Raw genomic sequence first — 26,362 nt, 5'->3', positions numbered from 1 at the left:
AAGCATTACCATATCTTCTAAGTCAGACAGTTTCAGCAAAGAAAAAGCATAATTTTCCTAGGGAAAATAGTCATTTTCAGCTTTTAAGCTTTTGATTTCACTGTATAGATCCCAAACATATAAGTTATCCCTCAGTTGTTGGTTTTTTTTTGTTTTTTTTTTTCAGTTTGGCTCACTTAAAACTTTAACACCGTCTATGGAAAAATAGGTGAGAGGTGCAACTTTGAGAGAACCACAAAAATGATAGATTTATGCTCAGAGGGACAAATTCCAATTGACAGAGATTTGTGAAAAAAAAAAATATGATATGTGCAGGGATGGTCCGATGTGCTGATAGGAATCTGTAAGATTGATAAAAACTGAAACTGGAAAGTGATATGTTGACATTAAAAGGCTTAAAGTTCCTGTTTTTCCGCTGTATTTCTACCAAAATCTTTGTAAAACAAATACATGCAGATATTGATTTATGTACATTGGTTAATAAATGCATGCTTAATTGTGGTTGTGTAGAAATTCTTACTGTATAATATCATGTCATAAAAAGAAAACTCTAACTTTGAGACTGACAGAACAGTTTGAAGCAGCAGATCAGATCTTATGATAATTTATACTGAGCCAGTCAATCACAGAGCACGAACTGTAATGAGTACTGTGATTGGAAATGAAAACAGATGTGTGGCTTTTAAGAAAAAGCAGCCTGCCAGGAAAAGCTTTATGCAAGAATGACAGGGGGATATGTGTTTTTGGCTAACACACAAAATGGCAATAAAGATATATGGCTACTTTGTAACAAAGATTAGGGACAGCCCCTTGATTTATTCCTGAGTATCAACTTGAGATTTGTTGCCACCTTTGATATAACTGTCCAGTGCTTCTATAAATAGCATTCTGCCCTGTATAGATTTAGTCTTTTGTTTATATTTCTTTGAATATATACCAAGTTAACCTCTTGTGCACACAGAAAGCTGTGGGCATGTTGGGTGTTTTAAGGGATTATCTCGTTTTTTCTCAGTGAATTACTGGTTTAGACTTTTATCTTTGAGCCAAGGGCTGAAACCTTAGTAATAACTTTCCAGCAAGAATATTATTTCTTTCCTTTTTAGAATTTCTTCTTTGATATATGTTTGAATTTTACCTTGACCTTTTTATCTGGAACAGTTGTCCACATTAACCTTTTATATGCATCATGTTTCTTCACTAGTGGCCCTGAAGAGAAACTTCTGTCACCAACATAAAATGAAACAAAAGAAACGGGGCTGTCATTATTTCACGCATGCCAGACTATAAGCAGCGAAGGCTACTCCCCCTCCATTCTCTCACTCTCTCTCACACACACACATATACGCATGTATACACGTACTTAAACAGCATTTCTCCATGCAAAATAAGCTGCCTCACTGCCTGACTGTTATTTGATATATTGATGTCAGGGGCCCGGTGACAACATCAGACTCACCAGCTCAGTATTTAAGTGTAATATCAGTGTGGCTGTAATATAATTTCTGTTACCACAGTGGATGATTCCCTTTTTTCCCCTCAGATACACCTCATCTTGCTTTTTCCAGTCCTGTCTTCAATCTCCATCTCCATCACCATCTTTCTTTCTCCTCTTTTGTGCTTCTTTTACATCTTCTTTCATCCTCTGTTTCCTTTTCTATGTCCATCACCTGTCCTTTCTTCTCTTCTTGCTATCCCTGTTTCTCTTCTGTTGTCACCATGTCTTCTTCAAATGCTGTCTGACCATTTCCTGTTTCTGTGTTCGCAGTGCAATGCCCAGCCCATGAAGTGCGTTTTGACTCTACCGGAGTAATCTTAAGTCCTGGCTACCCTGAAAACTACCCCAATCTTCAGATGTGCTCATGGCTGATCAATGTAGAGAAGGGCTACAACATCACCCTGACCTTTGAAGTCTTTCAAACAGAAAAAGAGTTTGACATCTTGGAAATATTTGATGGTGGGTAATCGCGAGTTCTCTGGTTAAAAACCTCAGTCCTGCTGTTTTCTGTGTGTCCTGCTGTGATGTTTTTTTTTAATCTTTTATTTTAATAAAAGATAAAAAAAAACCCACATCAATGAAGTTATTTAGAAATGACCATCAGATAAAACATCAGTAAAGGGAAAGTTAGTTTTTTTTAATGCAGTGCACGTTGATGACGTCATTCCACTAGACACGTTTGTAGAAAGCCCCCAATAACAACAACACGGCAGCTCTGAACTAACAGTGCAATAGTACGCGTTCATTCATTCATTTGTCTTAAAGTATTGGTGAAATAAAGACAAATGATGCCTTATTTGGAGGCTGTATTGTCTATGCCCCGTTTACTCCAGTTATATGGATATACGCAGATCTTGAGTGATCTAAATAGCGTCCGAAGGATGCCGACTTTCACCAAATTGTTATCGGTAACATATTTTATGCCAGAAATAAGAAAATTTATTTCCCCATTAATGTTTTGTCATTAATGCCAATCATTTTCCATAAAACTCTATTCTCAGGTCCCAACATCTACAGTCAAAGCCTTTCAACACTCAGCGGTGACATAGAAACCCCCTTCAGTCTGACCACCACTGGCCACCAGCTGTTGCTGCGCTGGTCCTCTGACCATGGCACCAACCGTCACGGCTTCCACATCAGATATGTGGGTGAGTATCAAAGTATGTATCCATCTTATAATCATATTCTCTTTTTATTATTGCTATGTTTCAGTAGATGTTTGTCTTTAAACAGCAGACAAGTGAAAAAGCTCACCGGTCCACAACTTTTATTATATTGTAAGCAATGTGTGGACAACTTACAACCCGCTGATTGATGTACATTTCTTTGGAATTTAAAGCTGTATCTTGTTGGCTTCATGAAGTCCAGTGGTAACAAGTAATATTTCAACATATGTTTCTTTAATTGAATATGTAAAAATGTAACCAGAATATTGTTCACTTCTTAAGATGTGGCAACTTTTTTCCTATTTGGTTTGCTGGAACTCGAAGAAATTGAATGCATTCATAGAAGCCTTATTTAGTTTTTTGTCTAAACTGTAAACCCTATTGTAAAACCTACAGTTTTCTTACTGCCATATACAACAGTGACTGTTTTCATAGTTAATGATGATGATTGAACAGTCTCAGATATACATGTACAATATGTTCCATGAGTTTTATCACACTCTGCTGTGATCGTTTCGAGATTTTTTCATAGTTTTTAATGTTAGTCAATTTTTAAAGTATAAGTTAGAAAAATAGACAATCACAGTGGGAGATGTTTTTCCTTGTAAAAGGCAAGAGGCAGACATAAAGTGGCTTGTATGCGTGCATGCTGTTTTGCAGCCCTTAATTTCATAGGGTTTAAATTCTTAATTGACTTTTTAATAAAGCAAGGGTTGCTAAGCAAGAATAGCATAGGCATCATCTTCCATTTGAAGTGCATCAGTTCTCATACAAAAAAGAGAACTAAAGACATAAATTTCGCATGTTGTCTCACCATTATATTCAATACACAAGAGTGTTCTTGTGAAAGCAATTCAGTGTGATGAATTTTGTAAAGAGAACTCTTTGTTGACTTAAACAGGAACTGATTTAAACTCCATTGTGTCTTTTCATCTTAAATCTCTCCTACTCACTCTGATTTGAAAGAATGGTTGACAGCTACTGGAAGGCATGTAGCCCTTCCTTGGATTTTCTGTCCCATTGGCCATTTTTTTAATCAAATGGGCCTTCTTTTTTTTTTGTTAGATGGGTTGTAAGATAAGGGAAAGGAATGTTGTGAAGCAAATAACTGCAGGATGCACCAATATTGCATATGTGCATGCCCATTGGCCAGAAAGGGATGATAGTGCAATTTGGAGAACTTCCTTTCCTGTTGTGGCACACAGGCATGTGCTAAATATGTGATGTGACCCTCCTCAGGCATTTCCCCTCATTATCGTTTTACATTCAAAATGGAGTCTTAGTGGAATATAAATGTTTTGCCCAAATCTTTCTCAAGGGCTGCTTTGTTAATGCCTCTCATCCTTTTCTCTTCTTTATTTGTATTTCTCTTATTTAATGTGTACTTTTCCATCCTCTTTCGTTGACTTCATTCTCACCCTCTCTCTTGCCTTGGCTTTCTTCTTTTGTGCACCACACTGTGCCTTTATACCTTCATCTATTGTAGCGATGTACTGCAGTACACCAGACTCTCCACAACATGGCTTTGTAGTGAGCCAGACCGGGGGTCATCTTAACAGCATGGTGCGCTGGGCTTGCGACAGGGGGTACAAGCTGATCGGAAAAGGCGCAGCTTTGTGCAAGAAGGTCCCCTATGGCTACTACGCCTGGGACTCACCAGTTCCTGCATGTCAAGGTGAGCTTGTCGGCCTTGGGAGCCTTTTATTTCCAACTTTAGCCTCAGTCTACCCCCATTATTTTTGTCACTGCCTCTGTGACCCCTTTTCTCTGCAGGCAAATAGGCAGGCATATAAAGCTCCCGAGCATCTCTGCCCAGGCCCTATTCTTGTGTTGGTAGCTGCTGAACTGAATCCAACCTGATTGAGAGCCAGTTTCCCATCAGGTGGAAATGAACCAAAAATCAATCCTCCCCTCCTCTGCACTTCTTCAAATTGCTTCAGCAAACTTTCTATTAACATTGAGTGCCGTTGGGTCTCACTCAACTAATTAGGGTTTTTGATGCCCACATGTGAAATGTGTGCATGTATGTGCATATGGTTGCCCTTCACTTGCACAGACAGCAGCAAACATCAACAGATGGGGTGTGAGATTGCATTTTATCGTGATGCAGTGAAATCAAAATATGTATGTTATGTTATGTTATGTACTTCAGATGATTTAAAAACATTTCACAACTGTGATTGATTCCATCAGTTTGGTAATTGGACACAGCTTTTCTAAAGCACATAAACTCAGCCATGCCTGCAGATGAACTGATATATTCATACAGATGCTGCCCATCTGTTAGATGGCAAATACTCCATTCCAGTGATCTTAAAGATGACACACACTTCAAACATTACCATTTTCTATCATCAGTGTTGGAAAGTTTTCATTGCTTTGGAGGTATCACTGAGAAGCTCTCACAAATTAATATAGTTGATTTTTTTATTTTTTTAATTTATTTTTCATGATATGGTGAGGAGTAATATAATAGTTCGATACCATGTAGACAAACCCCAACCTTTGGTGATTTACTGTGTGTAATTACCACTCCATTTTAAGATGTTAGTGTTAGCATAGGGGTTGGAAAGTTCCAGTTAGATGAGAGAATCTTATAACAACATCTCATAGTATAAGGAACTTTATTTTATACATGCATAATTTAAGTTATAATGTAAATGTTCAGGTCACAAAAAACATTCCTGCTTGATGATTGTAAAAGGGTGTGACAGGAGCGAAAACTGTGGCATTCCAGGAATTGCATTGATCCTGTAATATACCTTTTGACAGGTGCAACTCATTTTGCTGTGCTTCAGTAAGCCATTCCATTGAGGTAGGAAGCACAATGTCAGGTCTCTGGCACAGGCTCAATTTACCTGAATGCATATGTTATTGATTTTATTAATTACATATGAGCTTTCCTCTGCAGGGATATTTTGAGGTGTCTGCCATGAATAAGATTTGCTGTCTAAGTTCTACAACATGTGTTCAACAGTGTACAAATGTGTAAAAATCGGTCCCTTTTTTAGTTTTTACTCCATTAGAAAGGAAAGAATCAACTTTTGCAAATTATGGAACTTGCCATGACTAGTGTCCTACAAAAGGGTCGCATGTTCACTTGTTTTTTCTAATCTTCCAAAAAATGTAAGTGTCAAGAAAATGTTTGGTGACAATGATTCTGTCACTGCCTGTAGCTGTGTCGTGCGGTGCACCCACTGCGCCTGTGAACGGAGGTGTGCTTGCTGCTGATTATTCTGTCGGCACACGTGTGACCTACTTCTGCAACAGTGGCTACCGGCTCTCCTCCAAAGAACTGACGACCACAGTATGCCAGCCAGACGGCACCTGGAGCAATCACAACAAGATACCCCGATGCATCGGTGAGTAGAGGATGCTTCGGGGAGGATGGAGGAGAATAAGGAGGAGGGGGAGTGATTTAGAGAAACGGGGTAATCGCAAGAAACCACATGGTTATGCAGGAAGAAGCTGAGAGATGATAATGGGAAATCCTTTTCTTTTCATGGAGAAGATTCTGAAATTTTCTGAGATTTATGAAGGGCTGCAATTTTTTCCAACCTGCCTGTAGTTTGCTGCTTCCACTGGCTATACACAGAGTTTTGGCATTTTATGAATTGGAATTGGTGAATCAAAGTTTAACTAAACTGTCAGAAAATAAGGACTGCAGTTCTACATGACAAAAAAAGCTAACTTGTTGGATTGTGATGAATGGGAGAACATCAGTTGAGAGGTCTGATCTTCAGCACTGCGATAAGAATTTTCCAGGACCTCCTGCAAGTTTGAAAGTCAGTGTAAAAAGTGAATGTGTCTCAGAGCAAAAGGGGAAACAGTTCTGAGATCACTTGGTATTGAAAGGTGTCATTTCACAAATAGAACATTTGTATAACTGCTCATTGATTGGATCATTATACCGCATCAATTTCTTCTCTGCAACTTACTTTCTCTGCATGGTGGGGTCTCACAGGTTTTGCAGTTTGTATGCAAAGGTCGAGAGAGAGACATTAACAAAGAAGTCAGCTTATGTGAATGATACAAAACTAATTGTATCCTCTTATCATTGAGTAATTCAGTCTGATTTGTTTATTTGTTCTCCTCAGTTATGATGTGTCCCAGTCTGAGCTCTTTCTCTCTGGACCATGGGAAATGGAGGATAGTCAATGGTTCACACTACGAGTTCGGAACTAAAATAATCTTCACATGCAACCCTGGATACTACCGTGTTGGCCCCGCCCATATCCAATGTCTTGCTAATGGTGTGTGGAGCTGGAGAAATGAGAGACCTCGGTGCAGAAGTAAGTGAATTAGGGTACCGCAACAGATAAACACACTACTTGTTCCCACTAATGCCTACATGCTAATAACAATAAGGCCCGCATTCTAGATAGAAGACCAAACATACAGCGGCTCTAAATAAACTCCCATTAATCTTTGGTCTATCATTCCATTATCACTAAAAAAATAGAACATCATTGGATCCAAACACATGTAGCGCTGAATGCTTATATATGTTTTTAATTGAAAGAATAGAAATGTCTGTGTCTTGCTTCATCTAAGGTATGCTAGATTTGCTTCCACTAGTTTTCATAAAACATGGAGATTGAATACCTTATTTAAAATTCACTAAATCAGCAGCTTCTTGATTTATGTTTGTACTCTTCACCTGTTCCTTTCTCAGCTTAGCTTAGGTTAGATATTGTTTATTGTTCAGATTTGACAAAAAAAAAAAGCTTTCCTCTGCTGCCATGGAAACTGCTTTTTGAGAAGTAAGGAGCTGAATAACCCATGTAATGGCAGAAAAAGATATCAGCTGGTATGATGAAAGATGTTGGGACAAAGGAAAACACCATCCTTATCCTCCTTATGAAATAGTATGGCTCACCTTTTATCGTAATAATGCCAGTAAGATGGGTGTAAATGACTGTGCTCTCCCATTGACTCTGAAGATGTAAGCCAACTTCCATTTCATCTTTCTCTCTCTTCTTCTGTCACGCATTCTGCTGGTGCCTCCTCCAAATCTCTCCTCTCCTTTTTACTATCTCCTTAATCTTATTGCAGTCATTTCCTGTGGTGATCTTCCTACTCCTCCTAATGGAAAGAAAATCGGGACCCAAACAACCTTTGGAGCGTCTGCTATTTTCAGCTGCAACCTTGGCTATGTGTTGACTGGATCTACTGTTAGAGAGTGTCTCCTGTCTGGCCTTTGGAGTGGGATGGAGACTCAGTGCCTGGGTAAGCAACATCTAAATGTTTTTGACACTGGTCAAAAACATCTAGCCACCTGCTCAGTTTGAATATTAGCTTTGTTGCTTGGGCCAACATGTCCCAATTAGAACCAGATCGGGAAGCAGTAGATTGTAATTTTCCCTTTTGCCAAATGTGTACGGCCAGTCTCTATAATACATTTGGAAGATGTACAATTTTTTTTTTTAAAGTATTTTCCACTTCTTACTCCTCGTTTGGTCTCAGAGATGCTCATCGATGCTCATCGCACACTTCAGACTATACAGACCTTCCAGAGATCATAAGGAAATATTTGTTTAACAAATGTCCAAACACCTTTTTTAATTACCCAAGTGTTGTTTTTTTTTCGTAACTCTACCGAGCAAATTTAATTTGATGTCTGTTGAGTTTCTGATGTGATAGTCTTGCTGTATACCCATAGCTTCCCTGATCCTATGAAACACTAGCCAAGCTGAACTGGTGTCATTTAAGTCGTTTGGATATAAAAACAAGAAAATATGCTACAGCTTGGCTTACCACAGCTCACCGTAGCTTTTTGTGCTGACAGAGATGGGATGTGTGTAATTAATTTAGCCACATTCAAACCCACGCTGCAGGAGAATGTAAAGGTGTTCCCAGCAGACGCATTAGTCTGTTTAACAGTTGTCTGGCACCAGCACTCCAAGCTCGACTTAAGCTCAGATTTGCTCAATTTTGTGAAAAAAGGAGACACCTTTCACTTGGTTAGCAATACAGCTGACAGGTTTGACATATCCAGGGACCTCTTGGAATAGACGCCTTCTTTAGTATTATCTTCATAGAATGTGACTGCTCTCAAGTGGAGTGTGATAATAAAATACTCACACGAGTTTCTGGGTGCAGGAGTAAATTAGGGAAATCAGACTCTGTCACTTTGAGGCAATTTTAAGTGGCAGAAATCTCCCAAGATCCCTTCCCTCTGAAATGGATTTATTGTAGCTTAAAGTAAAATGATTATGTGCATGCACAGTACAGGTTTTGCTTCTTTCTGTCAACAGTAGATTAGGAAAGTAAAGTTATCATCACAAGTGATTCTGATGCAAGTATAAATTTAAAATGATACTTTAGAGATAGCCTCTTGCCCAATGACCGCTTAGATAGGCTCCAGCCCCCCTGCGGCCCAACTGACGGATTAAGTGGTATAGAAAATAGATGGATGGACTTTAGAGATAATGAGCTAAAATATGTTTTACAAATGCACAAATTAAACACTATAATTACTCCAAATAAAAAGAGCCTCTTCATTTCCTAAAATCAAAATGTTGTTTCAAATGTGATAACACAGTCAAAATTGTTATTGGATAGAGGATGTGCTGTCATGTCAATGTGAAATAAAAGGACAATTTGTGAATGAAAGATTATTTTTACACCTTGCAGCAGGTCACTGTGGCGTGCCTGAGCAGATTGTGAATGGGCAGGTGATTGGAGAAAACTTTGGCTACAGAGACACAGTGGTTTACCAGTGCAACCCTGGGTTCAGGCTCATTGGCTCCTCTGTACGAATCTGTCAGCAGGACCATAACTGGTCTGGGCACCTCCCAGTCTGTATCCGTAAGTACTTTAGCGTTGGCTCTCACTCATTCGATGACTGGCTCCAAATAGGGTCAGAGAGTGTATGTCCCTGTGTGTCTACATTTGATAAGTTTGGAATAAGTTTTGAAGATTAAAGATTGTGAATTTTTGGGGGGTTTTTTTGTAGCCAAGTAAGGTAAAAGTAAAGGAGCTTTTTAGCTTAATTTCTATGGAAACCTCAAATATCTAATTTTCCATTCACAGGTAAAACTTGTTGAGTGAAAACCATAATTGGATTGGATTATTAAGATGCAATTAGAAAATGTATGTGCACAATAAAAAATAAAAAAGTGATATTGTTCTGAAGCCTTTTGCAATTCCCAGCATATCCTGCTCTTTTAGTTTGACACTTTAAAGTTTAAATTTGATTAATAAAGCTATGTATGATATTATATGATTCTTAATCTCCTATTCATCTTTTGATTTAAGAAATGTGCTGCTTAGCCTTTACTAAACACGATCGTGTCTTGAATCCTTATTTCCACATCTTCTGAGATTAATTATGTTAATGACGATTGCTGTCACTATGTGACCTCCAACATTGTTATTGAATTTTCTCGATGTTTCTCAACCCTTCTCTTTCACTTCCTTTGTCTCCCTTCTTTGCTCCCTTTGATCTCCTGTTATCCTCTCTACCTCCTCCTTCCATAATTTACCTGCATGATGTGTCTCAACTCAGCTGTCACATGTGGCCACCCTGGCAGTCCAATCTATGGCCGCACCACAGGCGATGGCTTCAACTACAATGATGTTGTGCGCTTCTCTTGCAACAAAGGCTACACCCTAGAGGGACCCTCCACAGCTCAGTGCCAGGCCAACCGCCAGTGGAGCCAGCAGCCTCCAACATGCAGAGGTAAAGTCCTACAACAGAGCAGCTTGCAGAATGCATAAATGACTGCCAGCCCGGCTGACTTTAGATCACAGAGGGACACGATGCACTATAGCAGTTGACTTCCATTGTCTCTGCTATATGTACTGTTGCTATGTAGCTGAACTTAAAGGCACTTCAGAAGCACAAATTTGATTTAGCCAATTGTGGTTTTATATAGTTATTTGAATTAGGATAACCACAGGAATTCAGTATCCAGCTCATATGCCATAAGATTTCAAGAATCCGCAGACTGCAGTCGCCAGCTTGCTGAGGCATAGGCAAACAAGCACATTTTCTTTTGGCAAAATAAGGGACAAAAAGAACAACAAAATAAAGTTTAATTCACACTTCAGTGAAAACAGTCTTTACCTGCACTGTTTCTCTAAGAGCACACGGCAACAACATCTGAAGCTTGACCTTGGAATAAAAGAAAAGAAATGGCAATGATGTGCTTACAGAGGAATGTATGGAAAATAACACATATCAGTAACAGGGTTCCTTTGAAGGCAAAAATACAGGCATTTTAATGTGGAACTGTACCCAAGGAAATGTTAACCTATTGGACAGTATCTTTAAAGTATTTGATGCGCTGTTTTCATAACTGTGCCCAAAATTAAATGGAAATTGATGGTATCAAATTAACATGCTCTGCATTATAATATAGGCTTTTTATAATGATATTTGGGGGATGGGGGGACATCTTTAAATCTATATATAATCTGGTTTAAATGTTCCTAAAAGACAGATAAGAGTTTATTGAGTTAACAATGAAATTTCAAATTAAAAAAATTAATTTAACCAGTGTCCAGTTGGGCTTTGATTGTATTGATCTGCTGCCTCTGGATCCAGGGGAACAGAGCTAGATTTGGCAGACATTGAAAAACATCCCTATTTAGGCATGGGTTTTGTTGGCAGTTAAATATGAAGAAATAAAGTTTTTATTTCTGTGAATAGCACCGCAGAGACAGACCAGAGGAAAGATCAATGGGGCGAGTTCATAATAATCTGTTGTATAATGTGATCCCTTTGTCAAAATATGTCGGTCTATTCCCACTAATATTTTCTCACTTTAATTCAAGATTTGACATGTGTGGTATTGATTCAATTTGAAGTTGCTTTGATCTGATTTCAGCAGACTTAACCACTTTGCCAGTAATGTGGTTTGGATACGTCAACTTCTTTTAAAGTGGATGTTTTTCTGACAATGGGTGTAGCTTTGCTTTGCAGGAGGAAGCAATAGGTGCTATGAATATTGACATTATTGACTGCTTAATATAGCCTGGGCTCACTTTTAGGGCTGGCGCGGTTGAGGAATTCCCCCTGCAGTGAGTCAGGGCGGCTCAATATCGCAGTATGCATTATCTTTTTTTTTTTTTTTTTTTTAATCTATCTATCTAGCAAATTCATTTGTTAATTACTAAATTACAAAAGTCATTGCAATGTTTCCTCTGAAACATGGTGCTTACACATTTAAAAAAAGGTTATAAAAAAAAGACACCTTTTATTTTACCATTAGGCGTTTATGTCTGTCACTGTGTACTTGCCGACTCGAGCAAAGGCTTCGCCGACTCAAAGCTGTCGACTGGCATCGCTGCTCCACGATTCTGTGTGGCTGGAGGCAGCGGCAGCCGCATCTCAATAGCTGAATGGTGGCTTGCTAGCTGAGCCCTTAAATTCGTTGTATTTGCTCATTTTACTTGAACCGTTTTGCCGCAGATTTTACAGAGTGTCTCTTTAAAATTGGGTGGTTCCCCATTTTCATTTGTCTGAAAATGCTCGCCAAAGAGCGAAGTAACATTTGTTTTGACACCAGTGCAACAGCAACGTGTGTTGTGGTGAGATCAGGTCACATGGGGTGATGGCGGTGGCCCTGGGCAGCTCGCGATGGGTCTCTTAATATCGTGATATTTAATTTTTACAGTTACCGCGACAGCCCTACTCACTTTGCTTCATATTTGTTGAATAAAAATATAAAGGCCACTGTCATGGTCATGCCTACAGTTCTATTATTAACTTACAAGGGGACATGCTGACAGATAACATCCATGCAAATTAAGCTCTAGGCAAAGAAAGAATTGCAAAGTTTCTAGGAAACATCCCCAGTGATGTTGCAGTGTGGAGTGAATTAGGCAGATTGCCATATAACTATTGTGTGGGTATTTTTACTCAGTGCCCTAGTCAAGCAAAATATTTTTTGACTCTTAATATTTGCCAGATAACTCAATACATGCAGCAAATGATACATGACATAACACAGTCAATATAATATTGGTAAATGTAATAAAGAGATGAATCAAATTGAATTAATTAAAGACATTTAATTATTCTACTTATTCTTGCAGCGCTCCAATAGCACATAGTGTAGTATTATATTCTAATTTAAAGTGACTCTGTATTTTATTTCCTGCAGTGTATTGGCATGATGTGCACTATGTGCATCTTAATGCCATAGCAACCTTATCCACAGGGAACACACTTTTTCTTTTATAAGATTGATTTCGAAATACTGCCAAGAAGTGAAAGTTCACTTTGGCTCACTCTGCTGTGCTGTATATCAACATTTTATTTACATCATCTTTGAAAACCACAATAAATGGATGCTCATTTAAATCCATTAGGGACAGTTCTGCTAATCATTAATGAAATCACAGCACACTTATGATGAAGAAAAAAAAAAAGAGAAAAATCCATAAATAAACCATTTCAGGGCAACAGAAGTGCTGGGAAATGTCAAGGGGACTTTTTTCAGCCTTTAGTCCAATAAGTCATCATATATAGTTCCAATAGTAATTTGCTGAACTTATCTTGGCAGCAATGCAAATTAATTGTACCACGATCAATATTCTTCTGTCTGTACTCTTTCATTATGATCAAACTACTGGCATTATGAATGATGGCCTAATTATATTTCACTCTTTTTTTATACAGTTGTTAACTGCACTGATCCAGGTATCCCTGCCAACTCTATCCGGGAGAGTAAGATTGAACATGGGAACTTCACATTCGGCAGTGTTGTCTTCTATGACTGTAACTCGGGATATGACCTGTTTGGCTCATCGGTGCTTACCTGCCAGCCAGAGGGCCACTGGGATAAACCACTTCCAGAATGCATTGGTACAGTGACAGTTTGTACTTTTTTCTATACTCTTACATTATGTAATTATTCATATTTATGTCTACTTTTGTATGTCCCCTTTTTCTTCGACATTTTAATGGTACTGATTTGTAATTTCTATGACTAGAAGTATCTGAAATGTGTAATGTCTCACTGGCTGGGGTTTATGTTTCATCACGTTTACATGCAAATGGGGTAAGTGTCACATTTAAGGCTTTAGCTAATGTCTCTTCACATTAAAGCACTTAGATTTTAACAGCAGTCGTGTGAGCTGTAGGGGTTTTGTGGTTGTAATGTGAACACCTGGTTTATTTTTCACTCTGTTAATGTCTGGGTCTGCCAACAGAAATGACCTATTTCTGCTGAAATTATCGAAAGTAAACCTCCACATTTTGCACACCGGTTCAAAAAGCACTTAATTTCATGGCAGGGAGATAATGTGCTGCATTTATTTTGTCAAATGAAATGGTAATTAAAGAGATACACAGTGTGTGTCTCACATTTTTATGCGCTGCACGTTATGAGTCTAAGCTGAATAAATGACAAATACGACTAAGATGACATCCAAACACACATGTAGATCAAAAGAAAACCTGCCTCTGGAAGGTTAGATACTGAGTAAAAAAATGACAATTGAATGCAGTGATTTACTACTTATTTTAACCCATTATACAGTGCTGTGAAAACATGGCAAACCCTTACAGATTTCTTCTGTTTCTGCTTTTTTGTCACACTTAAATGTTTCAGATCATCAAATTAATTCTAATGTCAGACAAAGATAACCTGAGTAAATACAAAAAGCAGTTTTCAAATGATGATTTAATTTATTAAGGGAAAAAAGCTAAAAAGCAAAAGAAGACAGAAGAATTCTGTAAGGGGGTGAATACTTTACAGCCTTGGTTAACTGAAAATAGTGCAAAAACTTTTCAAATGTTGAAACCTAGAAATTCAATTGTTTTGTGAGAAATATATCGAACTGAAACTTTTTCAAGTTGGGGCAGAAAATGTTTGCATCTTTCAGCTTCACCTTTTTGTTTAAAAACACTAAACATTTAGGAACTTAGGAAAGCAGCCGCTGAAGTTTCGAATATGAAACATTCTCCCATTCTCTCTTACAGATCAGATTTATTTTACTCATAAGATCAGGCCCTTTTTTTTACCTCTATTCATTGGTTTCAAATTACACCAAAGTGTTTCAAAGGGTCCAGGTCTAAACCGCCATCAGGCCAGTTTAGTACCCAAACTATTACAGTTACAATGTTCAGTTGGGGAATAGTGTTCACTGACGATGATACAGGTACACTGAATCCCTTGATAACATTATCTACCAAAGACAATAAAGGAATTTGCAGTTTTATATTCTAGATATTTATTCTTAAACTGCTGAACTAAATTCTACTTTGACTCCCAGCTTGTAAGAAAATAAAGTATGTGATGTACCTCTTGAAATTTTCCGTTGAGGAACAGTTAAGTTAGCGCTTTATTTGTTGCACTGTGTCATTTTACTTTTCAAGCTGTGCAATTTGGACAGCTAAGACTGATTGAATTTAGAACCTGTGCCTTAGTGTATCCACTTTATCATAAAATTAAAGTTTCTGCTTTAATGTCAGACACAACTGCTTTAAAAACATACTTTCTAAATGGAAGAGTCGATAATGAACACTAAGTTATCAGATGTTGTTTAGGCACTTGTGATTTTAAAATTTTTATATATACTAAGCTGACACGGGAAAGCTGGAATTTGGCAGAACAAGGTGCACAAGTCTTGCACATGACAGGAAAGCGATTTTCTTGGTCACGTTTTGACAACAACTACAGGGGATTCAGATAAGATTCTTTGTAAGCCTCAAAAACAGAAATGCATTTTGTATTAAAAAAATTCAAATAAAAAAGGTAAAATGAATAAATACATGAATGTTTTATGTCCTCCTGGGACAAAGTTCTGCATGCTGATGAAATGGAACTGAACTTGTAGCCGCTGACAGACACAGCAGGGTAACTGCAGAGGTATATGGGATAAAAGGCTTTTTAAAACTCACATGATGAAATGTCATCATTCAAGAGGACTGTGATCCAAAAAAATGTATACATATCAACCAGGGAGCTTTTCAGCATAAAGATGGTGACTGTCTGCATGAGTCATCTGATATAAGTCTGACTGAGCTGCATTCCACATATTGAAGAACAAACTAAAGGTTGCATGTAAGGTTTTAATGTAGCCACAGTATCGTCCTTAGAAAGACTTTAGGCTCTCTGTAGCTGCATAGGATTTTACTCAAAAATGTAATTTATTTAATGTTGTAGTCCAACTACTTTTAAAGTTGAAACTTTGAATATACTATAAAAGGGCTTTTTCTCCTACAAAACTATCTTAATATTAATGTAATATTTGTCAAGTTAAATCTTTGACTTGACAGTTTAATGACATATCCATTATGTTATTTAAATATGAATATGCTGAAGCAAAGTGCTTTTAGAACAAGAACTCTTAAATTCCAAAAGTACTTACAGTCGGGACTATATATCAAATGTTTTTTTTTTAAAAAACATTTCAAACTGCATCATCAAGAAAAGCATTTCTTAACCTCGTGCATCTTCAAACTTCACAGAGGTTGACTGTTTGCTGATTACTGTATGTGGTCATGCAGCTGCACCAGTAACGGTCTGAGATGGGATTTTATCAAGTGCATTGAAGCAGGCAGCTATGATCCATCCATCAGCTCCATCATGATGATTCTTTGTCTCTTCTGTCTCTCATGCAGAGGTGGATTGTGGCCACCCGGGCACACCGCCCCATGCTGTGATGAGTGGGGAGAAGTTTACCTTTGGCTCCACAGTGCGTTATTCCTGCCTTGGAGACCGTCAGCTCATAGGTGACTCATCACTCACCTGTCAACTCAATGGACACTGGAGTGGACCACTGCCCCACTGCTCAGGTAAACATGCACACACACATTTGGTTATGCATATTTACTCATACATACTCAACACAATAAAAAAATAAAGACCTGGTCATTACAATGAGGTACATGCAACCTCAAGTGAACAACACATGACATATATATGCTGTGTCATTATTTATTTTACAAGTCAAAATTGTGTGTGAAAACTAAGCACACCCCATGACTCATTAGCTTTTAGAACAACCTTAAGCAGTAATATCTTAAACTGAATTCTGTATAATGTATGATCAGTTTCTGACATTGTTTCAAAGGAAAACTCTCCTTTACAACATTCATTTATTCACAGCTTCCATATGGTACCACCATATGGAAGCTGTGAATAACTACAATACCTACAGCTGTGAACGACTACAATACCAGTATTGTAGTCATATTGAGGTCAGGATTATCACTGGGCCATTTTTTTCCCATATTTAGCCATTATGTTGTAGAGTTGCTGGATTATGAGGGGTGATTGTTCCAATATTTGTCAGGCATTGGCTCTCAGACGGATGGTATTACATTTGACTCTACCTTAGTATGCACAGGAGTTCATGGTTGACACAATGACTACAAAGTGCCCAGGTTCTGTAGCTGCAAACATCCTCCCTCCTACACTGTGCTTAACAGTTGGTATGAGGTGTTTGTTCTGATATGCTGCATTTCTTTTTTTTCCCAAAAAAACTTAGAATTGGAAGAGGGTGTATATTATTTTTACATCCCTCACATGACAGCTTTAAAGTATTAGAATTTTTTTTTTTTCCATCAGAAACTGTGTCTATAATACTTGGAAACAGAAAACACTGTAAACAGTTTCCAAGTGTTTCCATAGAAGACAATGATTCTACTAACTCTTGTTGAATAAGGACTTCTTGGATCCTGAAGACGTTTCACCTCTCATCCGAAAGGCTTCTTCAGAACCAGTGTGGGACTGGTGCTGCTGTCAAAATGCCTCCTCTCGTTGTCACACAGCCGGTCAAAAAGAAGCAATGCAACAGTGTCGAGATTTTACAGTGAGAGGACCAGTGGGCGGCTGTAGCTGAGGAGAAAGAGCACTCCTCTGACAATCAGAAGGTTGGGGCTTTGACTCCTGGCTTTCCTTGGACATGGCACTCAACCCCACGCTGCGTCCATCCATGTGTGATAGAAAAAAAAAGCATTATGTAGCTTGTAACATTGTACAGAGTAAGACGTGCTGTATGAGAGTGTGCAAATGGATGAATGTGGATTGTAGTGTAAAAGCTCTTTGAGTGGTAAGCTAGAATAGAAAAGTGCAATATAAATACAATCCATTTACCATTTACAGGTTGCCTTAAAAAAATCTCCAAACCTTTGCTAATTGAACCAAGATTCTCTGCATGCAGTGTTATCACAGGGGTCAAATCAGAAGAATATTCAGAAACCATGTACTACACCACCATGGCATTATACTTAGCATTATTAGTGTATTTAATGAGTTATCAGCAAAATGTGACAGTTTGCTTCCCTCAAAAAGGGCCCTTTGGAGCTCTTGCTTCATTTTTAAAAGGCTTCTTGATCCAGAAACGATTGACCATTATTATCCACACATTCCTCCTTTACTTAAACCTGTTTCTGCATTTTTGAGCAGGTCCTCCCGTAGCTCACCTAATGTATTTGTATTTGGCAGATGATTGTTTGAAAAAGACCACTGATGCCAGATAATGACTCAAACCCATTATTCCTCTTCGATGCAGTTATAGGGAGGTGTGAAAAAAAAAAAGATGTAGAACCGAATTATGCCTCTGCTGAAACAGTTGAATGAACAATATCACCCAGGCACAAGCTAAATGTGGACTGCTGCAAATAAAATCTTTGACCGATTACCCTGCGTCTTTGGTTTCGGTACATTAAGTTTCGGTTTCTGCTCTTGACATTTTTTGAAAGCAGGAAGAAAATGTTATACACTGCGTGTGTCTACAGAGCTTTAAAGTTTCCCCCTTAATCCCCACTGTGCCTCTTTCTTCCCATCACTCTTAAGCAGTCCTGACCATCCATTTAAGTGAGTTCTATATACTGAATGTTCACTTGGTTTGTTAAACTCACTGACCCAGAAGTAATGTTTGTAAGCAGACTTGTATGACAGCTATTTTTTCCTCTTCAAAAGGCAGTTTGAACTCTCCACTCACCTTCAGGATAGTGTATTTACTCAGACAGTCGAAAACTAGTGAGGCAGTTGGGAAGCTGGATTCTGAAGATACTGAGGAAACTTATATGATTGCAGAGAGTCAAATCTATTTTCAGGCCAGAGCTTTCATTATATTTGCTCTTAGTTTTACAAAATGAAAGAAACCATGCAGGGGGCAACCTGCAGCGACGGGCATGGGCACCAAAGGCTCGCTGATGTGAGTGAGAAGCAAAAGCTGGCCCATCTGGTTCCATTCCTCTGAAGAGCTACAGTAGTTAAAGTTTTTGAAAACCTTTGATGCTAGGGTGCACCACCTACAGCAACTGCAGAATACAATAAGTGAAAAAGGCCGGTGGAGGCACTGTAATGCTCTGGGCAAGGCTCTGCTGGGAAACCTCGGTTCCTGGCATTCATGCCATTGAATTTTGACATTTACCACCTATTAAAACAATGCTGCAGATGATATACATCTGATCTAAGCAACAGTATTTCTGAATGACAGACAAATAGTGTACAGTACTGGCTTCATCCCCCAGAACATATTCAAGTCAAGGCCCATTACTTTTTAATCGCCCATCACGTTGTTTTTTTAACGCAATTTGACTACTGTTATTAAGACAACTGGATCAGCACCACATTGTTATGACAAATGAGCCTCTGTTTAGGTGATGATGAGCAATGTAGTGTTATATCTCATTCCCTCAATCACTGAGCTATCCATTACCAACATGGGCTTTGCTGACACTGTCTGAGAGAAGACAGCTAATGTGTAATGCATACAGTATATTGAAAAAGAAAAAGGTATGATTATATCATAGATTTAAGACTTAAATCTTTAATCTTGTCCATATAATAATTAGTACCAATTCATTACTTAAAAAGTGAAGCAGCTATTATTTGAGTCCCAAGTATTTAAACTGCCAAAGAGCAACAAACAGTATGAATCCCTGGTGGAATTTATGCAGCAGTATAACAGATTTGGATCACAATAAGCATCTATGTCACGAATTAAGCTAAAGAAAATTAATGTCCTGAGGTGGACTGAATATATGAACATACTGAAAAACATACATTTTGATTGCATATATTCAAAGAACAAAATGCAGTTCACACTAATTCTGTGCACATACAAGATCACTCAAACAGATACTTCGTGCTATGTTTATCTTATCTTTTTTTTTCAATTTCAACCATTTGATTACCAGTTTCACTTTATCTTTGTTCTGAATTAAGCTTGTTATTAGGAAACACTGAAATTCAGAACTACTGCTATTGGTGAATGTAAATACAGGGTTTTATGTTGTCACAGAGGATTATATTTTGTCAGTGCTTTTGATTGACTATAAAATCAACAGCATATGATGGAGAAAAGAAACCACCGTAAATCACTTGGAACTACAACACAGCTGGAACTTATCTGTTGCTTGCAGTGATAAGTAGAAATGCAGCAAACATCTGGAGAGTGTATGTTTGTATGTATGTAATGTATGTTTGTTTTTAGGCTTTCAAGGATTTTTTTTTTCCTGATAAGTACCTGCATGAGCCAACTTCCTCTTGTTAATATTCAGTGATTATGTTTATTTGCAGAAAGGTTCCTGCATAATCTATATATATATATATATATATATGTAAGGACTAGACATTATGAAAATGGCACATTATAATCTATATCACCAGTACCAACAAAATAATATGGACTTAATTACTCAGAGATCCAGTCTGGCATCAGCTGCAGCTCTCATCTGTGCATCCATTCATGCATCTGTCCATCCTCTCATCTGTCCTCCCTTGTTAATTACTAAGATGGCACTCAAGACTGCTTGCCAAGCCATTCCCCTTTTGTCCTCATCTGTTGCTTGGCTGAGTTTAAGGCCTTATTATTTCCTCGCAAAGGGATCTTGGTGAACGGACATTAACTCAGATTCAAACCAAATCCAGCCGCCATCCCAATTAGTGAGATTATGGCTGTCATGGTGCATGTCGAGTCAGGCTGTCTCACCTAACTGGAGGAGAGTAATGAAGTCCCGACAGCTGCTGTGAGACATGCACAGAGTTGCACACACCCAAGCAACATATAAGTATGCACACTTAACAGTTATCCGTGTCCACAATTGCATTCAAGTATATGTTGGAAGATACATATAGATGAAGATGCATCAAGTGCAATCTCTCACAGACACACATACATATGCAGTCATTCATGCACACTCAGTGCCAAACTTAGCCACAGACAAAATGATCCTCTTTGGCTGTGAGTCCTTGACATGACAAATTCAGTTTGTACATACATGAGCAGTGGTATGTATGTGGAAGATATGAGCTGTGTATTTGTGCTGCTAGGCTTTGTCAACAAGTCCAGTATTACAGCAGTTTGTTTGTCCACATAAAACAGCAGCAAACACAGGGATGGATGCACAGAGTTTGTACACAGCTCAAAGAACAGGATCTCAAAGCCAATGAAGCACGAATCCATCAGCAAGACTACATTACTTAATATCTATGTGAATGTTTGATTTTTTTATTTTTTTGTATATCTGTGTCTCTCTGTCTGTGACACTGTTCCTGTGTTCAGAAGTAAAGCAAATTTATCTTCACTTTAATACACTTGTTTAATTTCTGTGAGAGAACAGAGACAGTAGGTGTTATCTGCTACTGCATGAACCATTTTTACTTTGCTCCGGGGATGTCCCCAATGAATACAACCATCACCCATTAGACTGCATCTTGACCAGCAAACCACTCAGCTTTGCTTGCCCATCATCAAAACCTAACATGTTCAGCAGCGATGGCACTGGCCTGATTCTTTACCCGGCATCTCTCTTTTCTCATTTCCACTGGATTTGGAAAATATGTCCCATTTTCTTCACCCTTAAGAGACAGACCTAATATGAACATGAATATAATTCATATGAGGCACAGCATCTTTTTATCTGATAGAATTTGTAGGCAAGCATGAGTGGTGCAGGGTGGTGACGCTGAGTGCTGTAAATTCTTCAACAGAATAAAAGGAATAATTCATGATAATGAAAATACAGTTACCGGTAACTTCAGAGGTCAAACTGTATTCATAATTTCTCATAACCACAGCTGGTTGCTTTTTAATGCTGGCCTTGATGATTTTATGGACAGAAAGCTCCTGGTGTCAGAGCTGTGAGAAGTATTAGTTTGCCAGGTTGTTGGCATGGTGACAGATGGTAAATGTTCTGTGCTTTTATAGTTCTTTTTAACCTTTGCTATTAAAAAAAAAAAAAAAAAAAGGAAAGGAGAAGACTGAACACCTGTTCAGTGCGTTTTGTGTTTTATGTGGCTGCTTCTTGGAGGACTCAAAAAATTTGAGTCTAATCTGTTTTCATTCTGCTTGACAGAAGGGAACGCTGTGTTGTAAACCCCTTCCTTACCAATTTGAAATGATCCGTCGGTAAACACGCATGCATAGACAGTTTAGGTGGGTGGTATCTTCACTGTCTTGTTGTCATCATTCCATGTCTGGTTATCTCCCATTGCAGGCGACTCCACTGGCACCTGCGGGGATCCCGGCACACCTGCCCATGCCAGCAGGGAGGTGGGGAACTTCAAAGTGCGCAGCAAGGTGCGCTTCACTTGCGCAATGGGACACACACTGTACGGCTCAGCAGAGAGGATCTGCTTCCCCAATGGGACCTGGTCGGGAAAACAGCCATTCTGCAAGCGTAAGGGGACTCTTTAAAATATCTGTGGGATGCTTTTCATGAAACTGTTTGTGAGAAGCCGATAGGACGCATGCAGAGTGACGTGCAAATTACGGAAGTAAAACATGAAATTCCTTGAGTGCCTCTTTAAAAGAAGTAGGCTCTGAACTGTGGCTTGTAAAACAGTTTTAACTGTACCGATTTCGTATAAACACACAAGCATTGTAAGCATCATATTTACTACGTTGTACTGCATGCACAGATAATTGCAAGAACTCGCAGTACTGCATCAGTTGGATATATATGTCTCTGCAACAGTCAAGTTTTTTGCAAGCACCTGGTGTTGTGCTTTTCATTCAGACTGCGACCAAAAAATAAATTCATAAATTCCAGACACCTAAAACCAAGTTCTTTTTAGATTGTGATAAATGAATCATTGGGGATTTTGAAGATATTAGCTCAGTGAGCACCAGCTCCACATCTTGCATGAATTAATCTCAAGGGTCAACCGGATATTGAGTTAAATGTTTGACTGCTTTTGCTCTCCTCTGCTTACTGTCCACTAGCTTGGAACATATGATAGGCCAAAGCACACACCCTGTGTGTCTCTGTCTTTTTATGCTTTTTCTCTGATTTCTGTTTTTCTTACTCCTACTGTCAGTCTGTCTGCATCCTTGTCTATTCTTCCTCTGTATCTTATCCTTCTTGTTGCTCAACCTTTCCCTCCCTCGCTTTTTCTTCCCCCACATCTTTCTGCCGCTGTCTTTTTATCCCTCTCCCATCTAAACTCCTGATTTAAAGATTGTTTTAACCACCTTTCCATCTCAAGATGAAGGGGGCAGGGACTCACTGGACCCTGAATGAGTTTCATTGCTGTCTATCAATGATCTAAAGCCCCTGTCTGGTATTAAAGCATATCCATCTATTATCTACGACCTTTATACAGTCTACAGAAAACAGTCACTGTGAATATTCAGCTTAATAACTGTCTCAGGTTCCCATCAAAGTCTGTTTTGTGCCATAGTGTCTGTCTTAGATTATTAAAAGGATTCTAAAAAGATTGATATGCTGTATTATGCACACAGGAACAGATTCATGCTACGTGCATCCATATGTCGTTACACACAGTAACAGAAGGATGTTGTGATCCAGTATGGAAAGAATTCCTATTTCAGATTTTCCAGGCAATTAGGAAATTGAAAGAGCAGATCAGTTTTGTAATTAGACATGATTTGGAGCAGAAGACAGACACATGAAACAAACTGTCTTCTCCGCTCTTTGAGGATAAATGTTTGTAGGCATAATGCCTAGATTCACCTCTCTAAATTCTGTTCTCATACTCATTCCCACACATTCATCATAAGTTGAAGTATGATAAAACTGACCCTGAGTCTTCACATCATAGCTTTGAAATCATTTTATTTTTTTGGACAGCACTAGATGTGTCTTGCTAAATGTAATCTACTCATTAACCTCTTTAAATTTAGCTGTGATGCTGTACAGATTAGTGATTCCTTACTGGTTTGTTTCACAGCTTACCTAAAAGAAAACTGATGCAACATCATGTCTCCTAATGGAGACTCCAACGAACGTCTGTGATTTTTGCCTGTTTTCTTTTTTTTTGCAGGCTGTTCTACCTGAGTAGTAATTAGGAAAAAAAATAAAAACACAAATGTTTAACAGGTCAAAGGGAAATGGCAATTATATCCTCGATGAATATTAATGTTTGCATAAAATGGGAGGAATATATAGTTTCACAGCGGTTAAATTACCTTGGCACCTTCAGAAGTCATCTTGAAGCACCTTAAGGGTTTCAACCTAAGGGATTGTGAATTACCGATATGGAAAATTCATTACTATTTTACACCTCTGACCTTCACATCCTCTCTTTTCTCTGTATTCTGTATTGCAGCTGTGCAGTGTGGGAACCCAGGTACCCCTGCTCATGCCCGCATTTCCCGAGTGGACGACACAACTTTTTCTCACTCCATCGTGTATTCTTGCATGGAAGGCTATCTCCTCGTCGGTTCGCCTACACGCCAGTGTCTGGCAAATGGCACATGGTCTGGCACAGCACCAAACTGCACAAGTGAGTGTTGCTTTCACAGAGGCTTGACAGGAATTTGGAATCGTGGCTTCTGACACAGGATGCAAAGGGGCGGAAAATTCCCAGTCAATTTCTAGAAACTTTCCACAGGAAACTTGAGTAATTTTGGAAATTTCAAATTGGATTAATGACACATAAACAAAGGCTTTCCATGAATATTAGTGAGTGTGAAATGCCTCCACATATCAGATGGCATATATCTCTTAAATAACCATACGGAAATGGTGCTAACTGTCTTACATTTCGCAGGTTTACCAGTTAGCTAGTTACTGTATGAATACATTTAGATTTAATAGGTGCTAGTTAAACTTTTGACACCATAGTTAAAATCTATCTACTTCATAATATCATCAAAACCTAGTCTTTGGGCTCAAATGGCTTCTATAGTCTGTCTGTGCTGTTCAGAATTCTAAAAATCATCTGTGCATGTGATGGGGGAAAGCACTATGCATGTAGGAGGTTTGGCCTCCATATCTCTGCAATAAGTATTATGCTATGTTCCTGTGATTGATGAATAGTATAGACACTCAACTGTATTTGCATGATTGTTTTAGCCTAGATTTTGCGCCAAGATATTTTTTACCAACTATATTTAAGCTCTTCGCCTTCAATTTGGAACATTTTCAGTTTATTCTCATTATTTCCCATAAATTCCAGCGGAACGTTTCCAACTCTGCAACTCTCAAATTTCTGGAATTTTGCAACCCTTTTCCTGATCCTGTAGAATTTACTTTTCTGTTGCACAGCGTTCATGTTATGAAAGCAAAAGAAGGGCAGATCTTTGTGTCATCACTTTTTTAAAAATGTGGAAGGATTATGTAGATATGTTCAGTCCTGATTGTACCACTGATGTGAAAAGTTAAACACAACAGAGTGACACTTAGCTCAGTTATATTTTCAAATCTAATCTGGCAGCTGCAGGATGTGTCATTCATGAAGTAGAAACAAAAGAACATGATGTGTTAAAAAAACAGGAAATGTAAGGTTAGTGAGCAGGATCACATTTACAATGAATATTACTATATTGTTAGTATAAAAGACTGAATTAACTGCTGTTCTTTTTCTTTGTATGAAGCTGCTCAATCAAATCCAACTTGAACAAACTTAAACCTCTTTAAAGATCTGGTTCCTCCACATTTTCTCAAAATGAGGCATTCTGAGTGATAAACAACTGAGCTCAATTAGACAATAAACATTTAAGAATACATAAATCTCTGAGCATTCTCTCCCTACAAAGCGTCAAAACTGCCAGTCAGTTTTTATTGTCTGGATCTCAGCAAATGAGCCTGTCAGTAATTAAAAACTATGCCAATCTATATTCAATTTGCTCCAGGATGACTGTCAAAGAAAATTACACATTGTTCTTTTCTCTGAAAATCACCTCATTCTCTTTTTCCTTATTGCTTTTGCCTATTATTGAATCACAAGAAAAGATAAATGGTATGGGCATAATTTTCAATTTTGGAGTAAAATGGGTCTCTGGAGAGATATGCACAGGGAAGCAGGGAAAAGAGAAAAAGATTGGAAATTGGACTGAATAATAATGACCAGACCTGCAGAAAGCCAGAGGAGCTTTCTCTCCTCTTTCCCTCACGTTAGTGCCTGCTCATCACCAAACGTATTCTCCTTTAGACTATCACTTTACTCTAAAGTTTAGTGGTCATTTCAGGGACATCAACACTTGTTAACTTACTGTTCCTTCATTAAGGAGGCGATTCTTTTTACAGTTTGAGAAAACGATCATGTAGTTTACCAGATCAAAGTAACGTAACTGATAAATGACATTAATATAGCATGTGAGGGAATTTGTAAATTAGTTCACATTCATGAGAAGATAGCCTTGCTCAGTACAATTTATGATAATTGAAGCAACTGTAAACCTAGATTTTTCAGGGACGCTATTTACCTTATAATACCTGGTAGCTTTGCTGATTTATGTCCACTGTTTATCACATTCTTCACTGCTCTTAGTAATGCTTTCATCGCCTAATTTATACGTGGCATTTAAGTTCCTTAGCAGG

The 26,362-nt window shown here is 38.3% G+C and overlaps 1 protein-coding gene across 2 annotated transcripts in view; it reads left to right on the top strand.

Moving 5' to 3' along the window:
• LOC140316729 (CUB and sushi domain-containing protein 3-like) overlaps positions 1-26,362 on the top strand; it is a 241,286-nt gene that overhangs the window by 176,477 nt on the left and 38,447 nt on the right. The window contains exons 47-58 of one of the 2 annotated variants that reach the window (XM_072394678.1): positions 1,766-1,954; positions 2,497-2,643; positions 4,148-4,336; positions 5,838-6,023; positions 6,759-6,953; positions 7,717-7,890; positions 9,298-9,471; positions 10,172-10,345; positions 13,292-13,477; positions 16,241-16,414; positions 22,073-22,255; positions 24,147-24,323. In XM_072394678.1, coding sequence (XP_072250779.1) covers positions 1,766-1,954; positions 2,497-2,643; positions 4,148-4,336; positions 5,838-6,023; positions 6,759-6,953; positions 7,717-7,890; positions 9,298-9,471; positions 10,172-10,345; positions 13,292-13,477; positions 16,241-16,414; positions 22,073-22,255; positions 24,147-24,323 — 2,148 coding nt within the window. Of the gene's footprint in view, positions 1-1,765; positions 1,955-2,496; positions 2,656-4,147; positions 4,337-5,837; positions 6,024-6,758; positions 6,954-7,716; positions 7,891-9,297; positions 9,472-10,171; positions 10,346-13,291; positions 13,478-16,240; positions 16,415-22,072; positions 22,256-24,146; positions 24,324-26,362 lie in introns of both variants that reach the window. The other variant, XM_072394677.1, reaches the window with a different exon arrangement.

The sequence above is a fragment of the Leuresthes tenuis genome, unplaced genomic scaffold, assembly GCF_036924035.1.
Source record: "Leuresthes tenuis unplaced genomic scaffold, fLeuTen1.0.hap1 SCAF_10, whole genome shotgun sequence".
NCBI classification, from domain to species: domain Eukaryota; kingdom Metazoa; phylum Chordata; class Actinopteri; order Atheriniformes; family Atherinopsidae; genus Leuresthes; species Leuresthes tenuis.
Note: the sequence above shows the minus strand (reverse complement) of the source record. Positions and strands in the feature narration are given on the sequence as shown.